The sequence below is a fragment of the Crocodylus porosus genome, unplaced genomic scaffold (genome assembly GCF_001723895.1).
Source record: "Crocodylus porosus isolate Cpor-Errol unplaced genomic scaffold, CroPor_comp1, whole genome shotgun sequence".
Taxonomy (NCBI): Eukaryota; Metazoa; Chordata; order Crocodylia; family Crocodylidae; genus Crocodylus; species Crocodylus porosus.
This window is the reverse complement of record NW_017728925.1, coordinates 13,141,072-13,159,692: the sequence shown is the minus strand read 5'-3', so window position 1 is coordinate 13,159,692 and position 18,621 is coordinate 13,141,072. Positions and strand designations below refer to the sequence as shown.

Below are 18,621 nucleotides of genomic sequence, written 5' to 3'. Positions count from 1 at the left end.
ACTGAACAAGTCTTAACAAGGGGTTAGAGCTTTATATGAACAAGTGACATTTACACGACCTAGGATTAAATTGGAAAGGTTTTCAACCATCAAGCTTCAAGAGAGAAGCTAAGCTGTAGTCAGGAAGAAATGGCTTCCCCCATCATATTACGCAGGGGTAAGTAGCCAGGTCATTGTGGTGATTTCTTAATGCGTCTTGCATAAACCACTGCACAGAGGGAACCCGGACTAGCTGAACCCTGTGGTTGCTGCAGTGCTCTCTTTGGTTTCCTGATTTCAGAAAGATTAAGTATAAGCATGAGATAAAATACACCCCACAGCACTGCGTGCTTCCATGATGAAGTAGCATGACTCTTATTCTGGGATCTCTATATCCAGCTTGAAGACTAGTGCCTTTCTTTGTCCATTGCAGGTTAAGGGCTACTAGGATTGAGAATTTGCCCTTTCCTGCAGAAAAGGGGTGAGATCTGTTCTCATTTTTTCTCTGTTCACCATTCCCATCTGTGTCTGGTGAGTATCAGCTGCCAATCTTACTTACCCAAGTAACTCATTCCCTAAGGGCATGTGTATGCTACAGTCAAAGGCAGGGCTGCAGCTCCTGTACATGGACCCATTGCAGCTTTAAGCTAGCCGCCAGCTCAGTACAGATAACAATAATAGTTGTGGGAACACAGAGTTCGCAGTGGACTAGGTACATGACTATTCACTCAGCTGCTAGGGTAGATTTTTCAGCACATGCTGAGCTCTGCTGTGTCTGTGTTGTTATTGGCATCTAAGCTAGACAGCTAACTTGGTTGTCTATATGAGATGCAGTTGCACTGTTGACTGTTTTGGAGACATACTAAGAGTTCTCGCATACAAAAATTGCTAGTCAAGCTCAAAAGGCACTTGAAAGGAGGTTTGGAACAGGCATTTTATTAATCTTAATTATATTTCACATGAGTTTCTGGCCTTATTATAAGAGCTGTCAGGTAGTATGCCAGAGGTAACTGCATTTCGCTAGCGGGTGATATTATCCCTAAGTATAGATATACATACAAGTATATGTATATGGCGTCCACCTAGATGCTTCCCACTTAAGGAGAGTGAAGGAAATGGGAGATGAATCCTGATTTCTCAGGGTTTTGTCAGTGGGCCCCTAAAATGAAGAACTATTGGAAATTATATATTTATAGATTGCAATTCTGTAAGACTTTTGTAAGTAACACAGTAATAACAAAACTCAGCCTTTAATTTAAATCTGAGTGTTTCTGGATTTCAGGTATTTTCAGACGCCATTTCACAGCTGAGTAGCAATGCGTTATAGTCCAAAAATTATTTCCAAAGGTGAATACCACTGTATTCTGCATTAGCTAGTGAATTGGCTAGACAACTGGTTATGGTGATCATTTAAATGTCTGTGTAGGATACCTAGAAAACCTTGGAAAATCCTACCAAGTGTTAGAGAAATATCTACTTAAATGTTTTTTCCTCTTACATACAGGATTGCAGTATGGAATTGAGACATCCGCTACCTTCCATGTTACTTTCCATACCCAGAACTCTTGTAAGTATTCAGTGTGGTGTGCAAGCTGCATCATGGATCAACAGTCCAAAAACAGAAGCTCTTTCTTTATGCTGTGAACGTTGTTTAATATATATTCCGGTATCATCATTTTAACACATATCAGTATCAACAAACTAATAATTAATATGATTCTTAGGTGTATATGGTATTCCTAGAATCTCGAGAAGCTTAGTAATATACATACTGTAATAATATATATTACTACATTTCTTAAGACATTCTAGAAATACAATGAATACCTAAGAATCATATTAATTATTAGTTTGTTGGTATTTATATTTGTTAAAATGGTGATACTTTGCAGCTGTCTTCTAAGAATCTAATAGCACCATATAGGCAGACAAGGTTCTTTGGGCGAATCTAGTATCTTTTATTAGACCAACTTAAATAGTTGGGGAAAAAAAATTTCCAACTATTTAAGTTGGTCTAATAAAAGATACCAGATTCACCCAAAGAACTTTGTCTGCTTATGTACTTAGACCAATATGGCTACACCCTACATCCCTACAGCACTATATAAACATGACTAAAATCCCAAGATATCTCCAGGATTAAATTTTTAGTAAGGCAAAATCTGCCTGTTATATTTTGTTCAAGGCATTCACAAATAAATGACTCCAGCCATAAGCATGGGAAAGAGTACTGCCAGACTGGCAGGTGCGGAAAATATTGTAAACATGGTGTAAAGTAGGCACTTACTGACATTAGCAGATTCAACAGAAAGTAACTTAAGATTCATGCATGCAGATTCATCATATTCACATATCTCACATTGCCCACGTGGTCTCACAGCTCATGTTTTTCCACAGCTTGTCTGGTACAGTCCAGCAGGCCCAGAGCTTTAGGGCTGGGGAGGACATCGTGCAGACTATTGGAGCTGGGCTGAGAAGAGTGAGGAACTTCGGCCCTGGTTCACATCATGACCTCAAGCAAGCGAGTGGGGTCTCTGGAGGCACCACAGAAGGGTAGGGATGCTTTAGCCTCGACCCTGAAAGAGGCCACTCAGCAGATCAGGAAGGGAATTATGATGTTTCTTTCCTTCCCCATAGTCAAACCAATCTGACTCAGTAGTAGGAATAGCTTTGGGTTACCTGGCCCCTGAGTAAACTACTTTAATATAATGCAACCCCACATGTCATGAGCCCTGCTCTAAGAAATTCCAGGACCGTGGTCCATTCCCCTTAAACACTGGACGTTCTCTTTTCCCATTCCGGGTCACAGCCTGTCTCCATGTAAAATATCTCATGAGGAAAACAGAATTACAGCGAGGGGTAGAAGCTAGACATTTTCCAGTTGTTGCTCAGTGCGCTGAGCTCGGAACATTCAACGTCTGTTAAGATGCATATTTTACTGAAAGCCATTTTTTTTTTAATACAGGAATATGTTCCAGCTGGTTCAATAGCTCCCCACCCTCCTTTTTCTTTAATAAGTAATTATGCTCATAGTTTAATAAAGGCCCAAAGAGCTGAATACAATTGCTTTGCAACTCCCTCACTTGTAATTCTGCATCTTTGTTCTCGCTCTCTACCTTTTTTTTTTTTAACCCAATAACCATTTTACTTAGCAGGAAAGATTCTCTGCAAAATCAAACTGTATTGACTAGCTACATAAAGAGTCCACCTGCTGTGTGAGCACAGCAGCTGCCCATGTCACCTTTAAACAAATCTAGTGCAGCTGCCGGTAGATAGTAGTAACGCTCAGGGCTCTCAGCTTCATCTAATGAAATCCAAGTAGGCGGTGAATCCGTGGCTCAGTGGTGCTGGAAGTCACTTCTGGGCTTCTTTTGAAATAGTTATATTGCTGTCTTCAGCAATGATAGGCTCTGTCCGTGCTGTGGTTAAAGCAGTGCTAGCCCAGGGCAGTTGCTGTTAAGAAGTGACAAGTCAACTATCAGGAATACAGGAGCAGGCTCTGTGCTTTGTCTGCTAAAAGGCACAGCACAGATTGCACAGTTCTTGGGCAGGGGAGTCCCAGCATGGTGGCTTCAGCTGCCTTTCTGCCATCCAGACTCTGGGTTGCTGACAGCATCAGGAGTCTCCATGGGCTGTTTACACATGCCGTAGGATGTCCCTCTGCCAGTGGATTTCTCTCAAACTCCTTGCGAGAGTAGAACTAGAGTCAGAACTGATGAGACTCTCTTTTTTCACTGACTTCTTTTCCATACACCATGGTTTTGAATTTTGGTTTTTATTTTGTTGAACTGCCCAGTACTACAAACTCTGCCTGCTTCCTCCCAGTTACGCAGCTCCACGAAACCACAATATACAGAAGAGAAGCCATCCAGCATTTCCCAATGCACCAATGGTTTTGTTCCCTCCCTCTGGCTTTTGAACTGCTCTCCTGCTCTGCTTCAGACCTGATCATCTCTTCCTCTATTTATTTTTTTCTTCTTTGCAGGTTGTTGTATCCTTGGCCAAAGACACTGGATCAGAAGTAAGTTCCCTCCAAAACTCAATTCTATGTACCTTCCTTGTGCAGGCTGTGCCATTATTGATGCCAAGCTGTGGTGCTGAGCCTCTGTCAGGACTGGACCCGGTAAGGGGAAGAAGGCCTGCTTGCAATGCCCTTATTGAGTAAGTCTAATGAAGTCAATGAGATTGCTTCTAACAAGTTACTTAAGAAGTGGTAGGAGACTGCAGCCCTATGTAATCCTGTGCCTTGTCTCCATGCCAGTGCATTGTCTTCCAGTTATTTTGATGCTTGTGTGTGTTGCATCTTTCCCTTCCCGTTTTGAAAGACAAGCCTTCCCCGGTTAGCCAGGGAGGGGGAGATCTGCTCGGGTATGTGATTTGGAACAAACCATTGCGCTTTTCTGTTGTGACTACTTAAGACCTTGAGACGTGCATAGGCTGTAATCTTTTCCTGGTGTCTGGGAAGACCCAAGGATGCTCAGCTCCTATGTGGGGGCAAGCCCAAAATGTGCAACATGGTTGTCATCTCCAGCAAGCTCCGTTCATTAGCTATTGTTTTAACACAGAATGTGAATAAGGAACGAAACCCTCTTTTTTTGCCTTATTTTTACCTGCTGTTCTTTCAAAAGGATACACTGGGCCTCATTCTCCTTGCACAGGTGGTGTATCTTGGGAGTCACTCTAATGAAGCCATTGGAATTACACTGGTGTGAGAGGAGAATCAGGTCTGTCATGATGTATTTTATAGTAGTCTTTGCTGCAAAAAGTGTCCTGGAGGGAGTTAATGGCAGTTACACACAGTGCTGATTGTGTCCTGGGGAATGAGTCAGTCAGAGGTCCTGTGAAGGCCTTTGAAATAAAAGAGCATATGATAAAGGAATAAATTTACTCATAAGGTATACTAAAATCAGACCTAATAATTGACCTGGGAAGGGATCAGCCCTGTTAAAATGATGTGCTTTGTCCAAAAGGAACTAATTTAGATTTTTTTTTCTTCCACATATGTTCCTGATTTGTATGTTGTCCAGATATCCAGACTTACATGATTGTACAAGGAAATGGAATTTAAGACTTCATTTTATCCCGGCTGGCTGAACCCGCTGCATCAGCCATCAAATTATTCCTCACGGTTCCCTTGACCCCACTTTCATGGCGTCATGCCCTTGGGAAACGATGGAAGGGAGATAGGGCGGGGAGAGAGCTCACTTTTGGCATGGCCTCAAAATGTGGACAAATGAGGTGTCCAGTAAATCTTGTTAACAATTAACAGGGGGCTATGCTCTGGAGATGAGTCTGAGCAGCTCAGGATGAAGCAAGCATTGTACATTATATTTCATTTAAAAAGCCCAGACTTCTTCCAAGAGCCCTCCCAAGAGAAAAAAAGATGAAATATTAGCACATCATTGCAGTCTGGCGTAACAGGGCTTTTTCTGCATGCCTGTTCAATGCTTACACTGCCCATGTAGAAGAGATTATGGATTTTCTATGACTTTGATACATGTTTGAATGTTGGACCAAACATAAAAAGTGTCAGTAGTGATTCAACACATTAAAGCTGCCTTTCTGTGTTGGTAAAATAGAATGTCACACTACAAACTGTGTTTTAATAACCATGGCAACAGGACAATTTGGTAATTTTAGTATTACCTAGATTTTAAATCGATGCACAGCAATCTGTATCTAAGCTGCAACAAATACAAGGAAGGGGTGTGTGGTTTCCAATATGTGGAGCTCGTTGGGGTTTAAAATTCACCCCAACACAGGGATCCCCTGGGCTTACAAGAAATTTCAGTGAAACAGGCTATTTGTTACCCTTCCTAGACAACAGCAAATTTCATCCTAGAAACAGAGAGTCAGGGTCTGATGTCTCCTGCCTGGATGCCTCAGGCTATGAGAGGATGAAAACAGATGGGGAGATTCATAGTTATGAAGCCTCTTGTTGTCTGGAAGGGAAGAGTGAAGATGGGTGACTGGAGCATTTTGTTTATAATGGAACTTGGAGGGGTATACATTGAATATTCCTCTCTCTATTCTCCTTCCAGTCTCTTTTGCACAGTTACTGGGCCGAGGCTCCAGGGACCACTTACCTTTTATTTACTTACTTTTTCCTCTTCCTACCGGGGTAGGGATGTGCTGACCTGTCTTGCTATGGCTGTCCCACAATGTCTGGGAAAGAACCTTCAGCTCAGAAATCTTGGACAGTGCTTACAAACCACTGGACCTCACCATAAGGATGATTGCTTCTGCCATTGAAAAGTGAGTGAATAATAGCCCTGGGGGTTCTGGCATTGTTCTCATTCCTCTGTAAAGGTCTCTTTTCCCATGCTGGTGTTTCCATCGCTCAGTGTCCTGTTGAGGGGAGTGAGTGTGAGAAGAAGGAGAAACTGAAGTTCAAGGAACTGTTCCACGTGGGGAAGCAGACTACCTTGGTGATACTCAGTAGCACAAAACACCTTTAACTCCTGTTCTTTGTCCCCTTCGTGAAAGTAAAGGACTCTTAGTATTTTGGGCAACAAGACTGGATTGATAAAAGCAGGTGAGAGTCATGCATAGTAACACCAAGACAACACTTTTAATCAATAGGTCTCAAAGCACTTTTCATCATTATCTCTATTTTTAAAAAGGGGAAACTGAGGAGTAAAAAGGTGAAGTGGTTTGCCCAAGGTTTTTTAGCAGGTCAGTGGCAAAAGCAGGAATACAACACAAGCCTTTGAAGTTTCTGTTCTAGTGCTCTATCCCCAAAGCCCTACTGCCTCCCCAGAGGTCAAACAAGTTCAGTACAAGTTCTCCTTCTCCACTCACCCTCAGCATCAAGCTCTGTTGCTGCCTGTCAGTTCTGCTGTCCATCCCCTGTGCTAGCCACACTTCTTATGGAGAGATTTGCAAGAGCAGTAGTTCATATAAATTGGATACGAATCCCCTAGTTACTTTATGGAGGACATTGATGAAATCTAAATGAGACATGATCAATTCCAGAGGTGAAAAGTTAGTGCAGCTACCTTCTGAGCTGTTTGGTTTGCCTTTCAGTTTTGAATATTCTTGCACCATTTGACATAGCGCGACACAGGATGTAAACGAAATGTGTTGATGGTGAATAAAAGTCCAAGGAGTCCTCCAGTGACTTTCCCAGGTTCCTCCTGTCAAACTGGACATACATGGAAGATCATTAGACAGTCTGAAAAGAGATCTCATCTGTGATGGAAAGAGCTACGCATGTTCCAGAGCAGTGGCCTGATTCATATCTTCCTTATTCCTGGCCTGGTCATTGCTTCCCGCACAAATCAGAAGGATAATATTTTTACATCCACTTGATAACAGTGGTTCAGCCCCAAACTATTGGAACAACAGGAGTGCAGACACCATTTTTGAATGTTGATCCCAGGTCCTCTTTGAGAGGTATTGAGTGATAGGTTGCACTGTGGAAGTGGGAGTTTATTCCACATAGTCAACAGACAAAGGCAGATGTAATCAACTTATCCTCTACTCTCTGGCATCATCCAACCCAATTTTATTCTCACCACCTGCATTCATAACTGCAGTATACTTATAGTAGTATCTAGGCAAAGCTCTTCTTACCTAGTCTGTTTCCTACTAAAGCACCCTCCTGTTTGCCAGTAATCTAGAAAACAACCCTTCACCCCAACTGTGCTATTCCTGGACACTTTTGTGTCCACAGATATGTAAAGTTTGTGGACCACTTCTTGGAATCAGTAGAGAAGCACTTAATGGAGGGCTATCAGGTGAACTATTACACCTTCACCAACCACCCCCAGGCAGTTCCCAGAGCCGGACTGCAGCCTGCCCAAAGCCTCTGTATGGTCCCTATCAGAAACTGTTCTCACTGGCAGGAGATTTCCATGTGCAGAATGGAGGCAATAAACGGGCATATTGCAGAAACAATCCACTGGGAGGTGGACTGCTGGATATTGGTATTCTGTCTGGATATTGCTACGGTGTTCCACAACCCATGGGGGGCAGAGACATTGAGAGAAGTGGTGGTAGCCTTATACCCTGGCTACTTCAACATCCCTCAAAGACGGTTCTCCTATGTGGGAAGGAGCACTTCAGCAACCTTCATCCCTGATGGAGAGGGGGACTTCTACTATGGAAGAGCTGTCATTGGAGGGCTGGTCAAGAAGGTGTATGATTTCACTGAGATGTGTCACATAACCATTCTGGCAGATGAAACCAGTGGGATCATGGCAGCTCGGCAGGAGAGTCATCTTAATAGGTACGTCTTGTCCCACAAGCCTGCCTGAGGTCTGCCTGATACGATTTTCAACGGTGAATAAAAACTATAATAAAACAAGGGGTTTTCAGACATGTGGAGGCCTCTCTTTTTTTTTTTTTTCCAGAAATGAAGAGCTCAAATTATTGCCCCTGGAGGAGGCATTCTATTCAGACTTTTTGGCTCTCCTCTATGGACTGATAGTGGAGCTAGCACAGATGGTTCTTTTAATTCAGGGATGGTTTAAGGCACTTCAGAAACAGCTGTTCTGGAGTCACCACTGGTGTTGAAAACAAGAACAAATCAACTTGATGTCTAATTTGTCTAAATACACATGCTCCCCTTTCTGGGTTGTGATTGTCTAAGTGATACCCATGCTAAATATTTCCTGTGGGCTGTGAGAGAATTCAGACTTCAACTTTGACTGTAAAGGATCAGCACTTTTTATGTCCTTGTTTTAATGTTCCATGAGTAAAACCCTTCTTGTTACTTGCCTGTAGAACACATTGTCACAATACCAGTATATGGCTGATGGCACACAAGAATTTATCAGGATTCAGTACATGACTGGATGCTAATATGGATAAGGAGAACATTTTTAAAAAAGAGCTTAATAAGGAATGTAGACTCTCAGGCTTCACAAGCCAACTGCTGAGAACTGGAAGCTTGCCCAAAGAGCAGGTTACTCTCTAATTGCCTATTGCAGCAGCTAATCATGGCCACTGCTAGGAGAGGCTAGTGGACTAAAAGGATGAGTGCTGTGAACCCATATGGTAATTTCTGTGTCCTGAATTTCCATCCAAGTTTGGCAGGCCCAAACGACCAGAACAGATGTAATTGAGTTCAGACCAGCAGCTGAACTTCTGTATACTTTTCCCAGCCAGGGACAAACTCTGAACCTTTTCATTAGTTCACACATCTCTGGTGGTTTCTTAATCTTTCCTGACAAAGGAAAGCTGGTGTCGAGATGCCCATGTGGATATCCCACCATTTAGCCCATTCCAACTTTCCTAAGCTCTGTGAGATGAATTGGTTAGAAGTTGCCAAGCTCCTGGAACTGTACAGTAACATCTAACAATGCAACTAGCAAACTGAGTGATTTCATTTTGTACTATTCATGCAATGACTCTGGGTGAATTATTTTCCCAGGCAAGGAGGCAGGCTGGAGTTACCATATGCTTTGCACGGAAGAAACAAGAAGCTGATCTAGTTATTGTAGAGCCTCACAACCTGACCATTCACCTGGAACAAGAAAAAAAATACAATTCCTGGGAAACAACAATCACATTCCAACAGTTGCAAGTAGCAGGTGCCATACACCCTGCAGAAACATATGTGTTTATAATCATCTTCCAAATAACACCTGAGGGGTGCTTCTTTAATTGGAGCAGTTAGAGTACCTACTGAGAGAAGCAAAGATGACAGAGCACAGAACTGATCCTGCACTGTAAAGCAAAGAGGGTAGCAGCAGGGGTGAAAGGGTTAAGCTGCCTGTTTCCAAGGAAACGTTTTGAAAAAGGCTCATTTGGCAGAAGAATGAGAGAAAATCAGGAAGAGCTGGCTGGCTGTTGTCACTTGAGAGCATTGTTAAATGTCAGAGCATCAAGCATTCAAATAGTTAGGACCCAGTTTCCAAATGTGGACACCTTGATGGGCCATTCCACAGTCCTGTTCACGAGCTCAGAGGGATACCCAAGAGCCTGCCAAAATGCAAGTTAGAAAACCCATTGAGATGCCCTTAAAATGTATAGCATAACAATGCTCTCTCTTTCCTCCAAAACTCAGCACTGGTTGAACACATTGGCCTGGAGTTCTGCCAGCTTGAGGGTCTGTCACCTAATGCTTTCTGCTTGCTATTGTTAATAGTTGAGAGAGAAACCTTTTGAACATACTAAACGGAGATTTGAATCCTTTAGTTATTAATTTGCCTCTAATAGTGAACTGTCCTGCTCCTCTCTTGGTCAGAACCAAGGTCTGTATGGACCAGGAGGGCAAAGGAGGATCCTTGTCCAATGTCAACTGCTAATTATGCACCTCCACAAGAGTCAATTTATAAGTCTTCACGTATAATTTGTATTATATTACTGCCCAGAGGGACCAGCTGTGATCAGAGTCTCATTGTGCTGCAGGCTATACATAGATGGATTCATATAGATGTTTAAGTTCAAGTGGGACCACCTAAGCTGACCCCCTACATAGCACAGACCAGACAGCTTTGTCCGGCAATGTCTGCATTGAGCCTGTGATTTCTGGGTGATCTTGTCAGATGTCCCAGAAAGCATCCATACTTGAGTGAAAGGCCACAAATGATAATCCATAGGAGTTCTCAAAGTGATAGGAGTGATAGTCCACAAAGTCCATAGGACTGTTGTTCCAATGGTTCGTTGCTCTGACTGCTACAGATTTTGTGTTTTTTTCTGAACTGAATGTATCTAGCATCTACTTTCTGTCACTAGGTCTTGTTTTGCCTTGTTCTACTAGAATAAAGAGCATCTCCTCATGTATGTACTGAAAGACTGTCTTTAAGTCATCTTTTCATCATCACCACTCATGAGTGGCAGCATCTGGTGGAGGGGATATTTCCTGCTTCTGTTTTGGACCTTAGCTAAAAATGTTTGTAGTTGTTTGAATTGGGCTTTGCTTCCCTGTCACTCTGGCCAAATGAAAGGGTCAGAGTTTACCCCGCTAATTGCTATGGTCTGCTTCGCAGTGTGTCAGGCATGTGCTGCAAGCCTGCCACTTGTATCTGGGGAAGACTTCATGTCACATGGCTGGCTCTAATAAGAGCGCTATACAGGGCTGCAGATTGTAATGGCATCTATGAAGTCCCTGCGCAACCAGGCACGAGGGCTGTGCAATGGCTGAGCCATGCACAAGCTTTACAGAGGCTGCGCCATTCTCTCATGCTGGTTCACTTGCAATTTGGATGGACCCAACCCACTGACATCATCCCTGCCTGTCCAAGCAGCCAAACGATGATGTGATTGTTGCAAATGCTAGCATAGCTGTGCTACCTCTGCCTCTTCAGAAATGGTAACTATTGCAATGTAGATACACTGGTAAAAGCTTCCACGTGTGCTAGCAACCATGCTGCAAAGTCTCTGGGCACCCTGGGTGCATCTATGCATTCATTAATGCTTAATGAGTACTAACTAAATGTCCAATAAATATAGTTACTGTGCTGTAGTTCCAGCACACATTTTTTTGTGACATTTACTGCACAGTAGCCTAATACTACTGTGCAGTAGCATATTAGCATGGTTTTTGCCCGGTATGCTACTGTGCTCAGTGTTATTGGGCTGCTGCATATTAAGTGTCTCATGTAGACATGCCCCCTGAGAGCATAGTCTGGTTGCAAGCATGTGCTTAAGCCAATGTTGCTCCCTGTCCAAGGCTACCGTGACCATTATGAGCTAGGCCAAGCCAAAATGGGGCTGCTAGCATGGGATACTACCTCTCCTTCACTGTGGCGTGTAGACCTCCCCAGGATGAGGGGCAGCAAATGGTGCATCCCTGTGGGAGCACATAGCCCTGGTGGAGGATGATTAACAGCAGCATCACAGTTGCAGCAACAGCCCCCACACAGCCAAACCCCATGACTATATACTAGCTTGGCCTTCCTGAGAGAGGGCCTACTCCTCAACATCCCTGACACCCCTCCCCCTGAACCCCTGCAACCCCATAAGCACTGGTTTGGCAGGCATGGGAAATGCCATGGGAATGACTTCTTTCAGTCAGTGTGGGTATTTTGGCAGGGGGAAGCTGTTCTTTTACTGGAGCTGGCTCAGGCGCACAGGCTGCTTCTGCGCTTGCAGATCCCAGGAGACAAGGGGCCAGCATTTGCCAAAAAAGAAATTTCCTGCATGTTCACTAAGTGATGCACACTACCTCAGAGTGCTGTTGGGCTCACTGTTAACCCTGTTTGTCCTGGCAGGGGTCAGGATTTCCATTTCTATCTATCCACAAGACTTCTCTGCTTCCATTAAGATGTAGCCACGGTGACCCCCACATTCATTGCCCACAGCACAATTCCCCAGAACTCGCACTACCTAATTCTGGGGAGTGCAGGGAGCTGGGTGTGTGCAGACCACAGCTGCCCATCTGCTTTTCTGGAGGTGACCACCATGAACATGTTGCCCTTTGTTTTGAAGCCTCCACCAGCTCCTATGCTGTCCTCATGCTCAGTGCTTCCATGGGTCAAGAGGCAGGTCCATTAGCAATTGCACTCTGCCATGACAGCAGCACTTCCGGGCATTTCTCTGGTGCAAGTGGCAGTGTAGGAGCAGGAGAGCTGTTGGGAAACCCAAAGTGCAGACAGTAACATTCATTGTTCGTCTCCCAGAGATGGATGAGGCTGGAGCTGACAAACCTGAGACTGTGATTAAAGTCACCGTACAGCTTAGGTTATCTGGGGGAACCCAGAAGGAACTTTGCTCTGTTACCAGGTTCCCTTCAAAGGAGAATTAAGGATTCCTCTATTACATTTACCACATCACTATAAATTAGGGGCTGACAGCTCTACAGAAGTGCCCGATTCATCTTGCAGATCTAGAAGTCATTCCATTTCATTATGAAGGGTACGGGGCTTTTATTATTTAGCAGTTTAATTCCTCCCCCAAATGTATCGGAGGAGAATTCAACTGTGCAGAGAACAATTTCAAATAAGTCGTGCAAAATAAGTGTCTTTCCTTAGCTTGTGCCTGCCTTTATCTATCAAGTATTCAGTTCATACCAGCTCTGTCAGATATCTGAGAATCACAATGAGTTGTGTGAGGTGAAGTCAATTGATCCCCAAAATGAATGCGCACAGCTCAGTGAGCAAACAGGACCTGGCAAGACAAGGATGGCCTCACTCCATCGCACATGGAGCAGGGCTGTCCCAAGTACAGGAAGCCTAATTTATAAGTCAGGTATCCAGCAAATAAAGATTTTTTTTTTTGCAGAAATCTAGTTGATGTAACAAAAAATATCACCTCTACAAGTTCTAATAACTTATATGTGTAACGCAGCACGAGGTGGCACTGTTGTGTCCCTTAATAACAACCCACAGGACTATTTTCCAACCTTGGTCAGAAGCAGGTGCTTGGATAAGTGGAGAGTGATTGCCAGGCTCTCAGACTCCTTTAAAAGCCTCTCACCTGACTTTTTTCTCAGTGGAGCCCTCTGAGTTGTTTCATAAATGTCACTTCACCTGTGGAATGGAAGATGGGTTTATTAGCAACTTGCATTTGAGACACTGAAGGTGTGCAATAGATTGGAGCATGGAGTGGGCAAAAAGCAATTCTTCTGTTGCAAAATGCTCAGAAAGACCACAACAGGTCAGAATGTTTTTAGTACTGTGGATTCCTGTTTGAAAACTCTGGATTTATCTTGTGAATCATGTTTGCACACCTCATAATACTAACATTGTATGATGCCTTGCAGTGCCCTTGAAAGAATCTCACCGCATCCTGGTTGCGAATCACCGTTCTAGACTCTTTCAAGAGAGTTAGGTAGTGAAAGACTGCTGAAAGTTTTAGGATTCCCTTTCATCTCTGTAGCTTTTTCAATGTAAAGATTGCAATAAATATCACTTTATTATTCAAACAGTTGAGTAATAAACTGTATCATAACTGTTAACTTATTCTTTAAACTGCATCGTAACTGGTAACTTATTCTTTTCTGCACTGAGAATATTTTGTGAATACCCTTTTCTGATAAAAACGGGTTATACAAATCAGCTGTTTCATCATCGCTACTTATTACAATGTGCAATATTCCATGTTAAGCACCTTTGCTTCCCTTTGTGATTGATAAAACCATTTTATGTATACCTCCTTATTACTAATGTTACATACTTAAATACATTTTACAACTCAAAACTACTCTAATTTTGTTGCCTAAATAAAGGAGTGTAGAGTAAAGGTTTGAGGCTGTGCATTTATTTTTCATTCAATTGTTGTTGTGTTTTCTTGCCTTTTAATGTCTTTGGAGATAATAATTTGTTAATAGTTTTAAGTGCTCTCTGTGAACACCTTTTTTTTTTTTTTTTTTTTAAGGTGCTGCCTTAAAAGGAGGACGATCTCACTGATCTCGAAGTGAATTGTTCTTTTCTTCTTGAATGTAAGTGTAACAATACTCTTTGATCAGTCTTTGCCTCTATAGCTTATATGGTCCACTATCTTGCAGTCATCTGTAAGCACTCTATTCCTGAGAGCTATTGAATTCAGGAGTAAAGCCCACTTGCTGACTTCAGTGTGTGTGCGTGTGTGTGTACATATAGTCATGCATGCACACACGCAACTAGCTGTTGTCCATTCTGGTTAAGTTGGTCTAAAACCGGAAACCTCCTCTGGGGTTTTGCAGCAGTCAACTTCAGGACAATTCAGAAAGGGCTGATTCATTTGACATGGAAACTCCTACTGCTTTAAGGTGCTGGATTGTGGAGCAGTGCTGCACAATTGGGCTGTTGTTATTATTATTATTTTGTTGATAATATTTTACCAAAAATGAAAGTACCCCTAAGCAGAAAAGACAGTTAAGGGATAAGCAGGAGAGGGAGCGTTGTGTGGATACTGCCAATAAGGTGTATCATCAGTGAACATGGGGTGTTTTGTATCTTGTGCTTTACTTGTGCCCTTCTGAGAGGGGTATGGGGGAGCTGCCCCTTCAGGCAGGAAGGACTGAGGTGACGTGCAGCCCGGGGACAAGGCAGGACTGGCCAAACCAGGGAAGCTGTAGTGGCGAAGCAGGGTCAGGACTGAACTGGCTTGGGGCCGGAAGCGCTGCAGCAGCTTGGAGGGGGAGAAGCTGGCCATGCCTTAGAAGGGCCTGTACCCTGGTGGCAATCTTTGGCCCACTGATAATGCCTGTCTCCTTGTCCTTGGCGATATACAGTTGCCAAGGACAAGGAGACAGATACAGTTCTGCTGCTTTTCCTCCAGCTCCTTGTTCCAGCTGCTCCCGCCCCCACCTGGAACAGATGCCTCATTCAGTGTCCGGCTAAATTAAGAACCGCCTGACCAGCTTTTCCTTCCCTCCCTCCACCAAGGGGGAGGGCACCGAGTAAACTCTGCTCCAGGGCGGTGGGAACAGAAGAATCCAATGTGGAGGTCAGCATCTTAGTTTTCCACTTCGGTTTCCCTTGAGCCTTGGGCCCCTTTGCTGACTGCATCAAGGTTCTGGTTTCAGCTCTGTAATGGATTTGCTTGGGGACACCTAGCATGTTGCTTCCCCACTGGGTGTCTCTGTTCTTCCCCTCCGATCCTCTGTCTCACCTAGTTATATGGGAGTTTCTTAGGGTAGAAACTACCTCTTGCTATATGTGTGCCTAAGGCCTAGTGGACTAGGACCCCTGTCCTGATTGCAACACCAACAGCAATGTGTGGTATGAAATCTGCTGTTGGGATTCTTTCCTCAGTGGGATATGGGGCTGGGTGGAAAGGGATGTCTCCAGTTCTCACCTGAGCTCCCTGTTTCTGTATCGCAGCCTGGCTCTTGCAGAATCCCACCATGGAAGATGCATGGCCCTGCCTTGCAGAGGTAAAGCAGTCAGAAAACAACAGACGCTCTCTAAGTGATGCATCTTGGAGCAAAAACAGTGGTGATGTAAATTCTGGAAGAGACTGGGACTAGGAAGGAAGAAGTTGAGGGGAATATACACTGTTCCAAGCGTTCACACTGAGGTCCGCTCTTGCAATAAGATCTGAGTTTCCAAGATCAAATCGTTTAGGAAAACTTTGATGAGAAAATGCCTTTAGGGTTCTGATTTGTTTTTTTAGAACTGTATATTCCCATCCCCTTCAGGTACAAACTTTATTTCACTTCTAGACATACTGAGATGAAACAAGGAGCCACCGAAAGTCTCTGTTACAAGCAAAAACAGTTTGAAGTTATGTGACTGCAAAAGCCAGGCAGTTTTAAAGCAGGAATCTTTATTTTTCCCCCCTTCCACACTTAGCTAATTTAAGGCAAATGAAAATAAGTAACTTTTAAAGAGCAAGTTTTGCCTCAAGCAAATTTTACAGCAAAGTTCCAACCCCCTGAAACCTTTTGAAATATAGTTTTTCCATTGTGCAGCTGTGACACTATAATTAGACTGCTGCTCTGGAGCAACTTCTAGTGCCATTGAGAACAATTACAAGATAGTTTCCTTTTATCAGGATGCTGCTTGACCATTGCGAGTCCCCTCTGCTTACACCAAACCATGAATATCAGTGTTCTGCTGCATGAGAAGAGAGCTGCAAGAGAGTATATGGTGCAGTGGACTCATCTAGGACCTGATCCTTGCTCTGCCACTGACTCCTACTGTGGTTTTGGGCAAGTCATTTAATCTTTCCTCTTGTGCTTCCCCCATCAAGACTAACCCCAAATGCAGGCTACCGTTTCTTACCTCAGAGGAAAACTGGGAAGGTGAATTCACATTTTGCAAAGTGCTCTGACCATGTAACCAGTATATAAAGGCTGCGGTTCAGTTAGCTAGGAGACTAAGGGAAAGTCTGTTACACTATTGAACAGTTGAAGGTGATTGTTCATGTTTATATATCTCACTGGCTTAAACCTAGCCCAAATCAGTAGTAACCCAGAGTCATTCTCAAAGTTTCTTGGCAGTCTCTGCAAGATCTGCTTCCTAGTGGCCAGGTCACTGCTGCATCTCTAGCAGCTGGCCAAGGAGGCAGCTCCTGCTTGGAGCTGAGGACCATGGGTGAGGTCTGCATATTGAAAGGACTTCAGAGCCCCATGCTGTCAAGCCAGTGCCTTCCAACTTGGAACCAGGCTATATGCTTGAGCCTTGCTGTGTTGGTCCCAAGGACAATGGGGAACTGAACTAGCCCAGTCCTGCCGCTCCGCTCCGAGCCAAGAACCTGCCCCCAGCTGTCCGTTGGAGAAGCAGCTAGCAGTGCCCACACACAGGCTCAGGCAGCCCTCTCTCCTTGGCTCCACCTCAGCATCACTCTGAAATGGCACATGTCACCGCCTTCAGAAATATGAACTGCAAGCGCTGGGGCTGCTCGCCTTTAAAAAGCAGCCTCTCTGTTTCCATGGAAACCCTGCTCCGCTCAGCTCTTTCCAGTAGCAAAAGCTCAGTGCTTGAGCAAATTGATCGTGCATGGAGATTTCCAGCAGCTTTTCCTTCGTTGGCTTCCTCCGTGCTTCAGTTTCAGGTGTCTGTTTGAATAGAGATGAAACAGTTGGGGGTGGATGTCATTTGTGCAGTAGCCCCGCAGTTACGATGCCACATGGTGCTGGGCTTGACTAATTAGATATGTCCTGCTGGGATGTTGCTGGCTTCAGTCTTCTCGGTAGGCGCCTTCCTCTGTAAATGACCCTGTCCCCTCTACCCCACTGCTCTCCTCCCACTTGCAGACTCCAAAATAGCTCTTGTGTGCAAGACTCCCTGCAAAATGTCTCCCATCTCCTGGGTCTGCTGCCAGGGACCCCACTCATGGTGGTTAGCTTGGTTGGGACTTGCCTCTTCTAGGTCTGTAAGAGACAGGAGTGTGACCTGAAGTACCTGTGAGCAGATGGAGCTCTGTACATCTAGGGCAGTAGCATTCAACCTGCAGCCTGGGGGGCTGGTTGAAAGAGCGGAGGCAACATCAGATGCTGCCTCTCCTCCTGGCTGGCTGGCCTAATCTCTGCTCTGCTTCACCAGATGAGTGCACAATCCTGGGAGATGTCAGGGGCTTTTGCTGACATCCTTAGCCACTAAGTGCTGCCAGGGGCTAGCTGTAACCACAAAGCTGGACCCTTATAATGGGGTCGTGGTGGTAATGTTGGAACACCGGTACTTCAGGGCAGTGCCCCGGCTGTTTCTAAATCTCTGGCTAACACGGCCGCCAGCGAGCAGCAGCCCCTTTCCGTTATCTTTCTGGAGCTGTGATGGAAGGAGCCACCCAGGGACAGCTCCTACTAAATAATTAATACCCCTAATAAACTAATGATATCTCCAGCAGTGCACAAACCGCCCGCCTTGGGTTGGAGGCCAGCGAGTAATGCACACAGCACAAGTGACATCTGCGCATATTTGTGTCTCCGCGAGCGCCAGGGTGCCGCGGCGCTTCTCTTAGCCGCCGGATCCATCTTCTTTGCCTGCGACTGATGCTGGGGAGTGCCCGGGAGCTACAGACCCCAGTTTCAACCTGCCCTGGCTCCGGTAGTTTCTTAAACCCAGCCGGCAGGCAGGGGAGATGTAAACCCCAGTGCCTTTGCCTGGGGCCACCTGAATACAGATGTGCTGACCCTGCCCCCAGGCCGCGCGAGAGGCCCTCAGGGCCCCCGAGATCAGGCGCGGCCTCAGGGGACGGCCGCCCAGGCCCCCCGATATTCGCCACTGCAGTGGTAATAACAACTAGGGCCCCGCCAGGCCTGCATGATCAGGCTTGTATGGAGATGCTTCCCCTGCAGCTTCGGGGGGGGCAAACGGAAAATGTCAG

General features: G+C 44.7%; 1 protein-coding gene across 5 annotated transcripts; it reads left to right on the top strand.

The window, feature by feature from the left end:
• Positions 1 to 436: 436 nt before the first annotated feature.
• On the top strand, positions 437 to 9,458 carry GBGT1 (globoside alpha-1,3-N-acetylgalactosaminyltransferase 1). 5 transcript variants are annotated; one of them, XR_002102191.1, is made up of 6 exons: positions 437 to 510; positions 1,484 to 1,546; positions 3,965 to 4,140; positions 4,638 to 4,703; positions 6,105 to 6,234; positions 9,356 to 9,458. XR_002102191.1 is itself a non-coding variant. In XM_019540862.1 (6 exons), exons 5-6 carry the CDS (start codon positions 6,212 to 6,214, stop codon positions 8,235 to 8,237), a joined length of 606 nt encoding a protein of 201 aa, XP_019396407.1. In that variant the 5' UTR covers positions 437 to 510; positions 1,484 to 1,546; positions 4,046 to 4,140; positions 4,638 to 4,703; positions 6,105 to 6,211; the 3' UTR covers positions 8,238 to 9,458. The 5 variants fall into 5 exon arrangements, 4 of the variants coding, with proteins under 4 accessions (XP_019396407.1, XP_019396408.1, XP_019396406.1 ...); XM_019540862.1 differs by having other exon boundaries at positions 4,046 to 4,140; positions 7,655 to 9,458; XM_019540863.1 differs by having other exon boundaries at positions 3,965 to 4,000; positions 7,655 to 9,458.
• The last annotated feature ends 9,163 nt before the right edge of the window (positions 9,459 to 18,621 follow it).

What these genes read in the sequence shown, in the direction of transcription:
- GBGT1 (XM_019540862.1), top strand. Translation starts at nt 6,212, where the DNA reads ATGATTGCTTCTGCCATTGAAAA. An exon ending in ATTGCTTCTGCCATTGAAAA is followed by an intron (nt 6,235 to 7,654) that starts GTGAGTGAATAA and finishes TTGTGTCCACAG; the next exon opens with ATATGTAAAGTTTGTGGACC.